Here is a 12,214-nt window from a genome sequence, read left to right as displayed (position 1 = left end):
TGCCTAAAGTCAGCCACAAGAGGTCAGACAACCACCAAGAAAACAGGTACTGAGCCGAGGGTTTTTTTGTTTGTTTAGCACTGCTGAGGAACTATGGTAACTACAAAACCGGAAACATTCCTCTCACTAATACTCATCTCTCATTTGAATGCTTAATCTCCAGTGTCAATAGCAGGATTACTGTATGAGCCAGCCTTCCCTGAGTTTGCAATTTGAGATGCAATAGAAATACTTCTGCCACTCCTGCTTGGGGCTGAAATTCTTGCAGTTCATAGAGCAGATTTATACCAAAACCATTCAGAATGGATGTTTTCAAGAGGCACCAGAGTCAGCTCTGTCACTTACTGGTAGAGGGACTTTGGGCAAGTTGCTGAAACTCCCTAAGCCTCTGGCCAGCCTCATCTAGAAAATGGGGTTAACGATTCTTACCGCATAGAGTTATTGTGAGGAATCAGAAACCATGCCAGCACAGGTTAACACTGAAAAACTATAGCCTTTGCTGTTTCCTCTTCTGTAAAATGAGGGATTGGTGAATGGGTCTCTAAATTCCCACCCCACATGAATATTCAGTGTTTAATGAAATTGCATTCACCCCTGGAGATGGTCCAATTCAACAAGATGTTTCTGGGCCATGAACATTTCCGGGAAATTTTTATCAGACTGGTGTGATGGAAACAGAGAAGAACCATGTGGTGGTGGGGAAGCTGTCTGCTCCTTGGGTCTAAAAACCTAGGCCTACACATCTAGCTCTGCTTTTTATCAGTTGTAAGACTCAGGCAAATCTGCTTAGTCATTACCTCAATCTCAGTTTACCCATCTATAAAACGGGACTGAAGTAACTACCTCACAAGATCAGAGGATTAATGAGAGCATGTGTGTGAATTATTTGAATGCAGTAAGGTTTTGTCTGTATCTAAAAAACGGGCGTAATAGGACTTCCCTTGCAGGGCTATTGAGAACAACAAATGAGATAATGAACGTAAATTGATTAGCACAATTCCTGGAATGTATAGGAGCTTTAGAAATATAATAAAGCGTCAATGAATAGCAAAGCCCAAAATAGTAAAGTACGAATATTAAGAACTGGACCTGAGAGAAGCTGGAGGAGCAGCAACCAGAGGTGGGCAGGTGTCTGGCACTGGAGCGCGACCCTTCTTACATTAGGCCGGACATAAGTGCCTGCTTCTGCCGGCTCCATGGCAAGGTGTCACTTGTCCGGGGGGCAGAATTAATGAAGGCTCTGGCTGGAGAGAAATGAGCTACACGCTGGCCCATTCATCATTTTCCACTTTGAAAATGGCCTTTCTCCATCCTTCTCTGCAGTGGGTGATCAGGTACAGAGACTGCCTGTGGGTGGAGGCCCTGAGGAAGGAGGCTGAAAGGGGCGGGGTTCACTTAGCACTAGATTGTGTGTGTACACGTATATAAAATCTCCCGAATCAGATGACACGTTCTGTGAGTTCAGTTCAAATCACATCTTTATCAAGCGATGTGCCAGGTGCTGTGCCTGGGACCGAGGAGTCAGAGATGAAGATGACAAGGCCCCCGCCTTTGAGGAGCTCAGAGACTTGTGGGAGAGACAACAGGAGGCAGCTCTTGATACTTCCTATGTCACACGGCAAGTGCCAGCACGGAGAAACGCACAGGGTGCTACCCAGGCGCAGAGGATGGGCTGGGGGCGGTGTCTGGGCAGGGACCCCAGAGGGGTCCTGGATGCAGAGGGAGCGCATCCACTGGCTGAAGCTGCAGGGCTGATGGAGCTCCAGTCCCTCCATCTCAAAGGCCAGGCTGCCCCTTTGCTGGTCCCACAGTGGCCTGGACTAACCGGAACCACCCCATGGTAGCCACAGGGAGATGTTGTAAGTTGCCCTGAGTTAGCCCACGAAGCAGGCTGGACACTTGGCTGTGCTTGCACACCAGACCAAATCGGCGGGAGTTTTGTAATAAACAGGAGTGTAGAGACGCTACTGGCGGCAAACACGGAGGGTGCTCTAAGGCAGGGGTCCCCAAGCCCCGGGCCACAGATTGGTACCAGTGCTTGGTCTGTTAGGAACTGGGCCGCACAGCAGGAGGTGAGTGGCGGGTGAGCGAGTGAAGCTTCATCTGTATTTACAGCCGCTCCCCATCGCTCGCATTACCTCCCGAGCTCCGCTTCCCATCAGATCAGCGGTGGCATTAGATTCTCATAGGAGCGCGAACCCTACTGTGAACTGTGCATGCGGTGGATCTAGGGATCTAGGCTGTGCGCTCCTTATGAGAATCTAATGCCTGATGATCTGAGGTGGAGCTGAGGCGGTGATGCTAGCGCCGGGGAGCGGCTGCAAATACAGATTATCATTAGCAGGGAGGTGTGACTGCACAGAGACCATAATAAATCAACTGCTTGCAGACTCATATCAAAACCCTATCAGTGAGTGGCAAGTGAAAACAAGCTCGGGGCTCCCACTGATTCTGCATTATGGTGAGTTGTAGAATTACTTCATTATATATTACAATGTAATAATAATAGAAATAAAGTGCACAATAAATGTAATGTGCTTGAATCGTCCCCAAACAATACCTCCCCCGCTGCCGGTCCGTGGAAAAATTGTCTTCCACGAAACCAGTCCCTGGTGCCAAAAAGGTTGGGGACCGCTGCTCTAAGGAAGAAGGTGGACAAGCCGATGGCACTGGAAACCACTGACTTGTTAAACAGTAAAACGCAAAACAAAAGTTGCAGTTTGTTGGGAGGCTGCTTTTTGCTTTGGGGGATTTTCTTCTCTTTCCTTTTTTTGTCTTTTCCAAGAGAGAGAAACTGGCAGCGTTTCCTACTCCGAAAAGGAAAGATTCCTCAGGCACCTCCCACGAGGGAGAAAGTAGCCTGGTGTCTGAGTTGGTCCTTAAATATTTCCTCAAGCTGGCTTCCCTGTGTGGTCACTTACCAAGTGATTCGTTCCGTGGGGTAGAGCTTCCCCGGGCTCCCTCGAGCTGGACTATTTATCATGGCAGCAGCTGGAGATAAGCTGGACACAAAGAGGATTTGTGTCTCCACGGGTCGGGCCCTAGATACGAACGCGGAGGAATTTTCTCATTAGTGGTAAGTCATGGAGGGCACTCCAGGCTTTCATCGTGCGACCCAGTGCAAACGGCAGCAGGGAGGAGGGCACCCTGGAGGGGCAAAGTCCTTGAAGATGCTTTCACTGGACAACTGAAATGAAGGTTTCCAGAGTGGATTTCCTTGGGAGAGATGAAAGACACTGAATGTTGTCTGCAATCTGTTTGGGGGTAGGTGGGGCTTCATCTAGGAGGGCTGCATTTCTTTGTGTGGACTTAATTACTTGCTCCCGCTCAGAGGGGAGCCAGAGTGGGCGCTCCAGATCGGGCACCTCAAACCCAGCGGTTGGCTGGCAGGGGCAATGCTGAGTGAAGCCCAGGGGACCCTGAGGGCCAAAATCTCAAAGGCAAGGAGGTGTAACCAGCAGCTGGCAGACTGATCTAGGGAGCCCTGTGGTGGTGGAGATGTGGGTAGAGAGGGGACAGGGAGTTGAAGCACAGACGGTTCTAGAATACTCCCAGGATTCACAGACTTCGAAGGGATTCGGAAGATGTCCGAGAGCAAACTGACCAGGAAGGAATTCTCTGAGCTTGGAGCAGTATCTGAGGTGCATTCCCAGACTAGCTAATTCCATAAATTCTGAATCCCAGCTGGGGTTCCTCACCAGCACAGGCACAGACTTTAGGAATGAAGTGGGCTTCCTGATGACCTCTGATTTGTTCGTTTCCTTCAGCAACCTCTATAGGCAGATTAAGCTCAGAGGAAAAACACTTAGTTGAAATTACTCGGGCCCCCCCCCCCACCATTTGGTACTTCATTGCATAACAGGCTACACTAACATAGCCTGTTAGCATACCAGGAAGGCAGGTTCCGTGGTGTCCTCACCCATCATGGGCATAGTGAGAGACAGAACCAGGTGTCTCTTCTCCACCAGCGTTACCACTGTGCCCCAGTCAGCACTCAGCTCACAGACAGGCTTGGATATGTTGTCTGAATACATGCACCTCTGTATCCCAGCTTCTAGGCCAAAGGCTCAGAGCACAGCATTAAAAAATGTGACATATTCACATCCTTTTTCACACTTAAAAATTTCCTCAAAAGTTTTTAATTTTTACATTATAGTTTTTCATATTTGATCTTAGCCAAAAATAACTCCTTTGCATAATAGTGGGAAAGAAAAGTGTATGAAAGGCACATTTCACACCTGAATGACTGCAGAAGTTGATCCTGAAGCCATCCAACGGGAGAGGTCGCCCAAAGAATAGTCACTGGACTTAGCTGAAAGGAAGAAGTTGGTATTGTAAGTACTTTCAGTGCCTTTTCCCATGCATGGAATACGCTGGATTGGGTTTTGTGTTACTCCTGCCTTCCCAGAACAATATGCTGCACCCCACTCCAGAGCGAGCGAGCAGTGTGAGTGCCCGCGGTCTTCTTGCCCGTCCTCTGAGAAAGGAAGTACAGGAGTGGAATTCAATGCAGAAAAGGCTGGAGACAGCCTCATGCCTGAGACGTTTCTGATGTGCACCCAGGGAGGGACCCCTGGCACGTCACGGGGGCGAACGACAGGGCTGGGCAGAAAGGTCCCATCCTTCCCCCTTTAGAAATGTGTATGGCTTCTTTTCCTTCCCCTTCCTGTCTCTTCTCCACTTTGTCCCTTTTAAGGAGGTTAAAGGTCTGGCCAACTCTCAGCTGGGAGTCCTCTGGGTCTCCTGGTCTGACACCAGCCAGGGGCAGCAAGGGGGTTAAAGGGGCTTCAGGCCAGCGCTGCTCGAAGCCATGCTGTCTCAGTAAGGAGTACCTGGGTTGCCCCAGTCTGGGGTAAGTGCCTACGTCAGCAGCTTCGGGTGTTTTACCAACATTACTAACGACTCCGAATCTAATGGCCGCTCTGGTCCCTCTCTGAAGAGTGTCTGTGTGCACACCCAGCTCTGTCCCCTCCTTGATGGGAGAGGGCTATGGACCCCAGGCGGACGCTCTGGTGGTCACTCGCATTTCCTCCCTGCTTCCTTCTGATGGGGACGGTTGCACCTTTGCACGTGATGTTGATGCCCTGAACCAGACGTAGGTCTGGTTGCAAGAGGGACACTTCCACAGCAGCCAGCCAGTCAGAGGAAGATATGAGGGCACATCCCGAGAGATCATTTCCTCCCAAGGTCTCGTGCTGGAGATCTGTCAGCAGTGCCCATCATCCTCATGTCTCACTCTTCCAGGCTCACAAAGCAAAAGAAGGCCAATGCTCTCCGCTCAACGAGGCAGCCTTCGGAAAAACCAACCACTCTGCATCAGTCAGGAGAAAAAAAAACAAACCAGCAAAACCAAACCAAATCATTTTATTGTGTAGTTTCCTTCTACCAGAAGATTACTAAAAATATAAATATAAAATCTCTAGAAAACACTTGGAATAGCTCTGTAATATTCTTCTTTCCCCAAACCTGGGCCAACCTCTTTGTTCTTTAAAAGTTGATGGACTACATGAATGTCTTCATATCACCCACATTCGTTAACACAGATACATTTCTCTCCACGCAGGGGAATATGCCACCTTCCTGCCAAGTTCTGGAAGCTCACCTTGCATCTATCAGGGTAAAACTACTGCTGAATATGGGGATACAGGACAGTGGGTAACAGGGAGAGAAAAAACTCTGTGGCCCCAGCTTCCTTCTGTTGGACATAGAAGACAGGCCCTTCATTTCTCCTCAGTACCCTGTCCTTGAGCAGACTGGGCCACCCGAGGGTCAAGCTTCCGGAGAAGTTGGATTCACCACGAGGGGTGTGTCAGGGGGGTGACTGCAGTCATGGGCAGGTCAGGTTGTTGAGATGGACACGGGAAGTCAAGTGGGGCTTTGCATAGAGAGCTGGTCCGAGCCGGGGCCAGCAGGACAGAAGTCGCTGTTCCCACTGGCCTCTGGGCAACACTCAGCCCTAGCACCAGGCACTCCCTGTCGCATCTAGGACCTGATTTTAGCCTCAGAGAGCTCCCCCACCCCGGTAGCAGCAGCACCCCTCCTGTAGAAGGATGGCTGAGATGGAGATCGCAGAGAGGCCACCCAGACATTGAAGCAGGGTCCCACAGCCCCTTATTTGGTACTAGGCACGAGTCTGAGGAACACTGGGGTCACCCTGGCCATGGTCCTGGGACAGCCTGATAGGATCCCTGGGCTAACCCTGGGTCTGAGGGCCAGGACCTCAGCAGCGGCTGGGTGTGGAGCGGAGAGCAGGGTGCTTAAGCCTGCCCAGGCCTGCCACCTCTGCACCTATGGCTACAATATCACCCGGCCAGAGCCACCCTGGTCTCTGGGAGAGGAGCAGCCCCAGAGTGCAGGAACCTGGTAAGTTTCCTGTCAGAGAAGCAAACCGAGCTTCTGGGATGGAAGCGCAGATGAGAGCGGGCTAGCTGTCAGCACGTGGGGTTAGTTCTCTGCCCCCAGCTCTGTGTTTTGTGCAGAACCCCAAGCCATTCTGGGAAAACTCACAGGCCCCCGAATGCTAGTCCTGAGAACTTCTGAGCATCAGGGTCAGATATCAACATCTCTGTGATATTCCTGGAGTAAGTCAGGACCGACTCAATTCAGTAACAGCCTTCCTCACTTCACCACGGCCTGCAAGGTGCCTGGCGTGCCTGGACCCTCCTGAGGAAGATGAGACAAAGCTTCACTCTGAGAACGCAGGGTAGGAGAAAAGGCAGCGGGAGAGCTGTGGCAAGGCCCCCGGCTGCAGAAGCAAAGAGGCAGGAAGGGCACCTGCATCCTGGTGGTCCCCCGAGGCTCCCGGGTCTGCAGGAGTTAGCTTGGACATTTTATAAGGCAGAGGTGGTGGGGAGGGGAGCAGGAACTGGGTGATGAGATGAAGTGGGCAGTGAGCTCTGGGGCACCCAGAGTGGGAAGCCGAACAAAGAATAGAAAAGGGGAGGCGGCAGGAGTCACAGAAGAGCTGAACAGCCCACTCTGGCCAGATGTGCTACTCCCAGCCTTCTCCCGGGGACCCAGCCACCTTGCTCAAAAAAAGGCATGTTCTCTTCTTGCTGCAAAGGCCCCCAGGGTTGGGATCACCCCCCGACAGGGTCTCTGGGCCACAGGAAAACAGCATGACAGGACCCCTGGTGGGAGACAGGAACACAGACGTGGGTTAACCCAGGAGGGCAGAACCAGTGGGGTTGTGTGAACTGTCAATCCCTCACAGAGACCCCAGAGGCAGGCAGGTAGACAGCACCTTCTGTACAAGAGCGGAGCGCCTCCTACTTAAGGGCGGCCTGCTCCACAGTTCCTACCACATTCCAACCTCTCACACTCCTCACCTTGCTTCTCGTACTTACCATGCCTAGACCCTAGAACTACATCACGTCACGCTGTGGAAACCCCGAAAAGCTGCTCTGAGCCCTTACGACTACTCTTTCCCCATCCCGTTTTCCCTGCCTTCCCCACGACTGCTCTGGGTTCTCTCGGGACCAGCTCCCTGGATGCCAGGTTCCTGGGCCCTCCCCGCCAAACAAGATCAGAACTTGCTCTGCTGCTTCTGCCAGGGCCTGCCTAGCCCTGTCTTCACAGCAAGGGAAGCCCGGGTCCCTTCTTCTGTGCAGCGAGCCCGAGCGTAGCTGGCTGCACCATCTTGCCCAGTGCCTCCCACACTCCCACGCTGGCAGGCGCTCTCACTGGCTGGCTCTGTGCCTTGCCTCAGGCTAGATGAGACACACCCTGTGAACCCGGGCTGTCGACAAGGCTGCCCGAGGTCTCAGGTCCGGTAAGCATTGCCCCCGGCTTGCATCCACACGGGCAGAGGCGAGGTAACAACCGAGGCCTGTGCTGTCTTGGGACCAGGAGAAGCTGTGGCTGGGCTGTGCTCAGGGTGTGCGGCTTTCTGGGCCCGGGCCCATCATCAAGCCAAACCCGTCATCCCTCATCCAGCCTGATTCCCCCGGAGGCAGGAGGCCTCTGGCCCCCAGGGAGGAGAAGAAAGGAACCAGGAGGGCAGGGGAGGAAGAAGAGCAGGCAGCATGTGGGAGCCGGGCAGAGAGAATACCCTTCAGCCTGCGCTGCTGGCCCTGCAGGTCAGTGGGAAGCCAGGGCAACACGGGGGCAGAGGCGCCCTAGTATCCAAGGGCTGCAGCCAGCACGCCGAGGAGCTGGGATGGCACCCGAGTCCTTTTGCCATTCCACGGACGGACTCTTGAACTAGGACTACGCATGGACTTTTGGCCCTGCAGCAGCCCGTGTGGAAGACTTGGCTCTGCTGAGCCTTGTGCAAGCAGGACAGACAGCAGGGTGGAGCTGGGGCAAGGGCCAGGGTGCACGGTGGAGGAGCGGGCAGAGGGGAAGGGGCTTCAGCAGGAGCAGCAGAAGCTCTACTCAAAGGACAGCAGGTCTGGGTGAGGGCCCTCGATGTCAAGGCTGGAGGTCCGTGCCCGAGGAGGCGGGCTGCCGTCCTCCAGAGACTCAGCCAGGCTGATGGGGCTCAGGCTGAGCTTGAGGCCATTTCTCTCGATGAGGCCAGGGGAGGAGGCCCTTCGGCACTCAGTCACCTTTAGCTTCGGTTCGTCCTGGTTGTCCTTGTGGATTAGGTCAGGTACCGACAGGGAAACCTCTCCATTGGGCAGAGCCTCGCCCCTGTCCATCATTTCCATGACGGCCTCTGGCTGTGAAGCATCTGCTGGGCTGGGCTGGGCAGTGGGAGGGGAGTCCTGGGGCTGCCCAGGTGACAGCTCTGTCCCATACTCCAGACTGCTTAGGACTGGCTGCGATGAAATCAGCATGTCCTGGGTGGTCTTCAGGGCCCGAGGGGTTCGCTTCCTGGTGGTAGGAGGCGGGGGATCCAGCCGAGGGAATGCTTCTTGCAGGGCTGACCTATAAGGTTGGTGACATGAGCTGACATAAGGCTGGCAAGACACCGTGCTGCACTTTCCACTCACCCACCCGGGAAGCGCTTTTCGCTCTGGGCTCTCGTTCTTGGTTTAGCGTGCGAGTCGCGGCAGTTTGAGCACAAATGGCTTTGGGCCTGTCACATCCTCACTCGGTGTTCACAACAGCACAAAGCGTTAACACTGGGACCACTGGTGAACTGCGTCACGTCAGAACCTATACAGTAGCCCTGAAAAGTGCATCCCCACGTGGGGAGCGTAGGCGTCTACAACGAGGCTGGACGTGGGGGGGCTGCCAAAGCAGAGGCTCCTCTCTCCCCTGACCAGTGGCTTCTGCCAGACGCCGGCTTCTCCACTACCGGCAGTCAGGGCAGCACTTCTCAGGTGTGGCTGGGTGTCAGAATCCACCCCCCCGGGGAGCTTCCGGCAACACCTGGGTTTGAATCCAGCCCTGCCAATTACTAACTCTGTAACCTGAAGCTCCTCACGTGACCTCTCTGAACCTGCTTTACCTGCAAAATGGAAATAATATAATTTATCTCAGAGGGCTGTTTCAGGGTTAGGTAAAATAATGCAGCTGAAGCATAGCACAGTGCTAGGACGTGACGGGCACGCCGTAAACTTCAGCCACGGTGGGAGAGTGGAAGCCGGGTCCCACAGACATGGCCCGATCCTTCAGCTGTTCTTTATGTGACAACCTCCGTCCCCACCCCAAGGCCGTTCTCCCCTCTAGACACTACAGTCTGTCGCAGGCCCCTTCCACCGGGTCCAGACCCGTAAGGATGTCAGGGCGGGAGGGAGAGGTGCACTCACCTTCCGTCGTCCACGTCAGCCCCGCCGGCCAGCTGGGCCCCTGCGGTCTTGTTGACCTCCATCGTGCCCGCGCTGCCCAGGCTCGAGGGCTCTTTCCTCCGCAGGAAGTCGTTAACTTTGGCCCCCATGGCTTTGCCCAGGTTCTTGAGGTGCTGGCCGCCGCCCACCCAGAGTCCAGGCCCTCCGGGCTCCACAGACCCCAGGGGGGCAGAGCTGGGGGCCGCAGGCCTGGGCAAGTGGGGGAAGGAGCGGCTTGACTGGAGCTTTGGAGTGAGGGTTGTGTTCAAGTTCTCAAACATGCTGTGATCGACTACAAACAGAGAGGGAAAGACAGAGAGCCGGTGAGGAGAGGGGAGGGGGGGCCTTCGACCCCATCGCTTTTGATCTTCTCCTTATACCACACCCACAGCTTGTAACTTCATGAGGCTTTGGCAACAGTCAAGAGGGAGGCAGCAAAGACACTCTTGAACCTTCCGATCCAGTTGTTCTGATGGGATGTGGGACCAGAAATTCTAGTTCGGCCTCACCCAGGTTAATCAGTGATGAACTCTAGCCACAAGAAAGCTAACTTATCCCTTTAAACATGCCTCCTTGACTCACAGCTTCACCCCTTACCTTGGGGTCACCAGGCCCTTTGAAGTAAAGAAAAACAAGGATGAAGCAATGAGATGTGACATTTTTACACTGCCATGAGCACATGTGGAGCTCTCTGAGTCAGGCGCTGGGGTAGAAGCTGGTGGAGGGATGGCAAGTATGAGGCTTGGAGTTGGAAGCTCCCTGCTAAAAAGCCACATGAGTAGCACGTTTTCTCCAGGAAAAATGCTCACTTCTCTTGGGGGTGGAACTTGGGAGGATGGGACAGCTGCATGCAGAGAGGTGCTAAGTGGTGCCTCAGAACCAGTTCAAGCCAAATGGACAAGCACTTGGTGCCAAGGAAGCAGGAGGAAGCTGACAAACACCAGCTCGCTTAATCCTCACAAGCTAGTAAGGTGGGGCGTGGTAAGATTTCTCTTTATAGAGGAAGAAGACGGGGCTCAGCGTAATGAACTGCTGGGCCCGAGGTCACAGCCCAATTACTGGCACGGTGGGAACGAGAACCCAGGTTTTCTCACCTAAAGCTCAGGGCTCTTGCCACTACTTTTCCTGCCTTGCATGGAATAAGCGCCTAAATACGCCTCGTGCACAGTCTGCCTCCCAGGGATCTCTGTTCGGCTGGAAAGATTAACTCAAAGGGCTGGGAGGAGACCCACTGGGTTGTAAACACTTGCAGGGCAGAAGCCATGTCTCACTCATCTTTGTGTCTTTAACAGCTAGCCTGGGTGTGGCACATAGTAGGTGCTCAATAAATATCCTGAAATGCCAACCCCATTTGCAGATAGAGAATTGTGGAGACCAAGACCACAGGAGCTCCGAGGTCTGTAGTTGGAATGGCTAGAGCTCAGGGCTCTAAGCTGCACTGTCCACACACTTGCACAGAGGCAGCCTCTCCCCACCAGGAAACCTAGCTCAGGCCTCAGTGCAGCCAGACCCACTCTGGGGCCTTGGAAGCAGGCTTGAGGTTGCTGTCCTTACCAGCTACTCCAGATATTTTGTCAGTCTCAGAGGAGGAGAGCGATTTGGTCACAGGCTCTGCTCCTTGTCAACACCTCTGCTAAAGTGCCTACTCTAGCCGAGCCTTCCTAAGAGTAACTGAGGTTAGGGTACACCTTTTCTTCCGTTGAACTTTTGCATAAAGCAATTCTCTGCCCTGCACTGCTGAGTCCTGGGCACTGGGGAGCATTTCTCTTTATCGTGGTTTTATGCAGAGATATCCCTTCTGAGCCAACTACCTCAATAAGCCATATGCTAAGGGGCTTCGGGAGGCAGGAGGAAGCTGTGGGAGGAGTGGAGATCTCCCCCTGTGATGAACCCCACAGCCTTCACCTCTGTAACTGCCCCTAACCCACGTGCGAGAAAAGCACCGCTGCAGGGGACATGCCGGGAACTCGATTAGAACATCCCTGGGACACAGGGCACAGAGCTGACTGGGTCAGGCTGGCTGGGTTCCAGATGTAGACCCACCACATTAGCAGGAGATCCCGGCCCATCCCACAACAGGGGTATCAACTCCTGAGTCTTCCCCTGAGAGTGTAAACCTTGCCATGTCATCCACTTTTGCATAATTTACCTATCATGTCCCATATCCTTCTAATTTTTCTTTAATCGTGAACTCTGCAAACTAGCAGAGAAGCCTTTGGAAACTTAAGCATTTAATGATTTCCCCCCAAACCAGAAAGTATTGGGGCCACCATGAAACTAGAGCAAATGTTCAAGAGATATATGCCAGGGAAGAAGGCCAATCCCTACCACTTTCGGGCTCACATAGTTCTCTGGCTGTTTCCTTACTGGTTTAATGTGAATTTTCAGAGCAGACACATTCACTTCTAAAAGTGTAAGTACCAAAAACACCTGGCAAAGTGACTTGTAAATTGTGAGCCCCTTTGATTATAATTATTGAAGAAACACATTCTAAGAAA

At 53.2% G+C, this 12,214-nt stretch overlaps 1 protein-coding gene across 3 annotated transcripts in view; it reads right to left on the bottom strand.

Annotated features, from left to right (window-relative positions):
* Positions 1–5,375: 5,375 nt before the first annotated feature.
* Positions 5,376–12,214, bottom strand: part of C1H1orf226 (chromosome 1 C1orf226 homolog) — a 309,915-nt gene continuing 303,076 nt past the window's right edge. For all 3 annotated transcript variants that reach the window (XM_036871202.1, XM_036871206.1, XM_036871209.1), the window contains 2 exons: positions 9,699–10,008; positions 5,376–8,871 (listed from right to left, as the gene is read on the bottom strand). In XM_036871202.1, the coding sequence (XP_036727097.1) occupies positions 8,373–8,871; positions 9,699–10,008 (809 nt within the window). In that variant the 3' untranslated portion in view covers positions 5,376–8,372. The remainder of the gene's footprint in view (positions 8,872–9,698; positions 10,009–12,214) is intronic.

This window comes from Balaenoptera musculus, chromosome 1, assembly GCF_009873245.2.
Source record: "Balaenoptera musculus isolate JJ_BM4_2016_0621 chromosome 1, mBalMus1.pri.v3, whole genome shotgun sequence".
In the NCBI taxonomy this organism is placed as follows: domain Eukaryota; kingdom Metazoa; phylum Chordata; class Mammalia; order Artiodactyla; family Balaenopteridae; genus Balaenoptera; species Balaenoptera musculus.
This window is presented reverse-complemented; position numbering and strand designations above follow the sequence as displayed.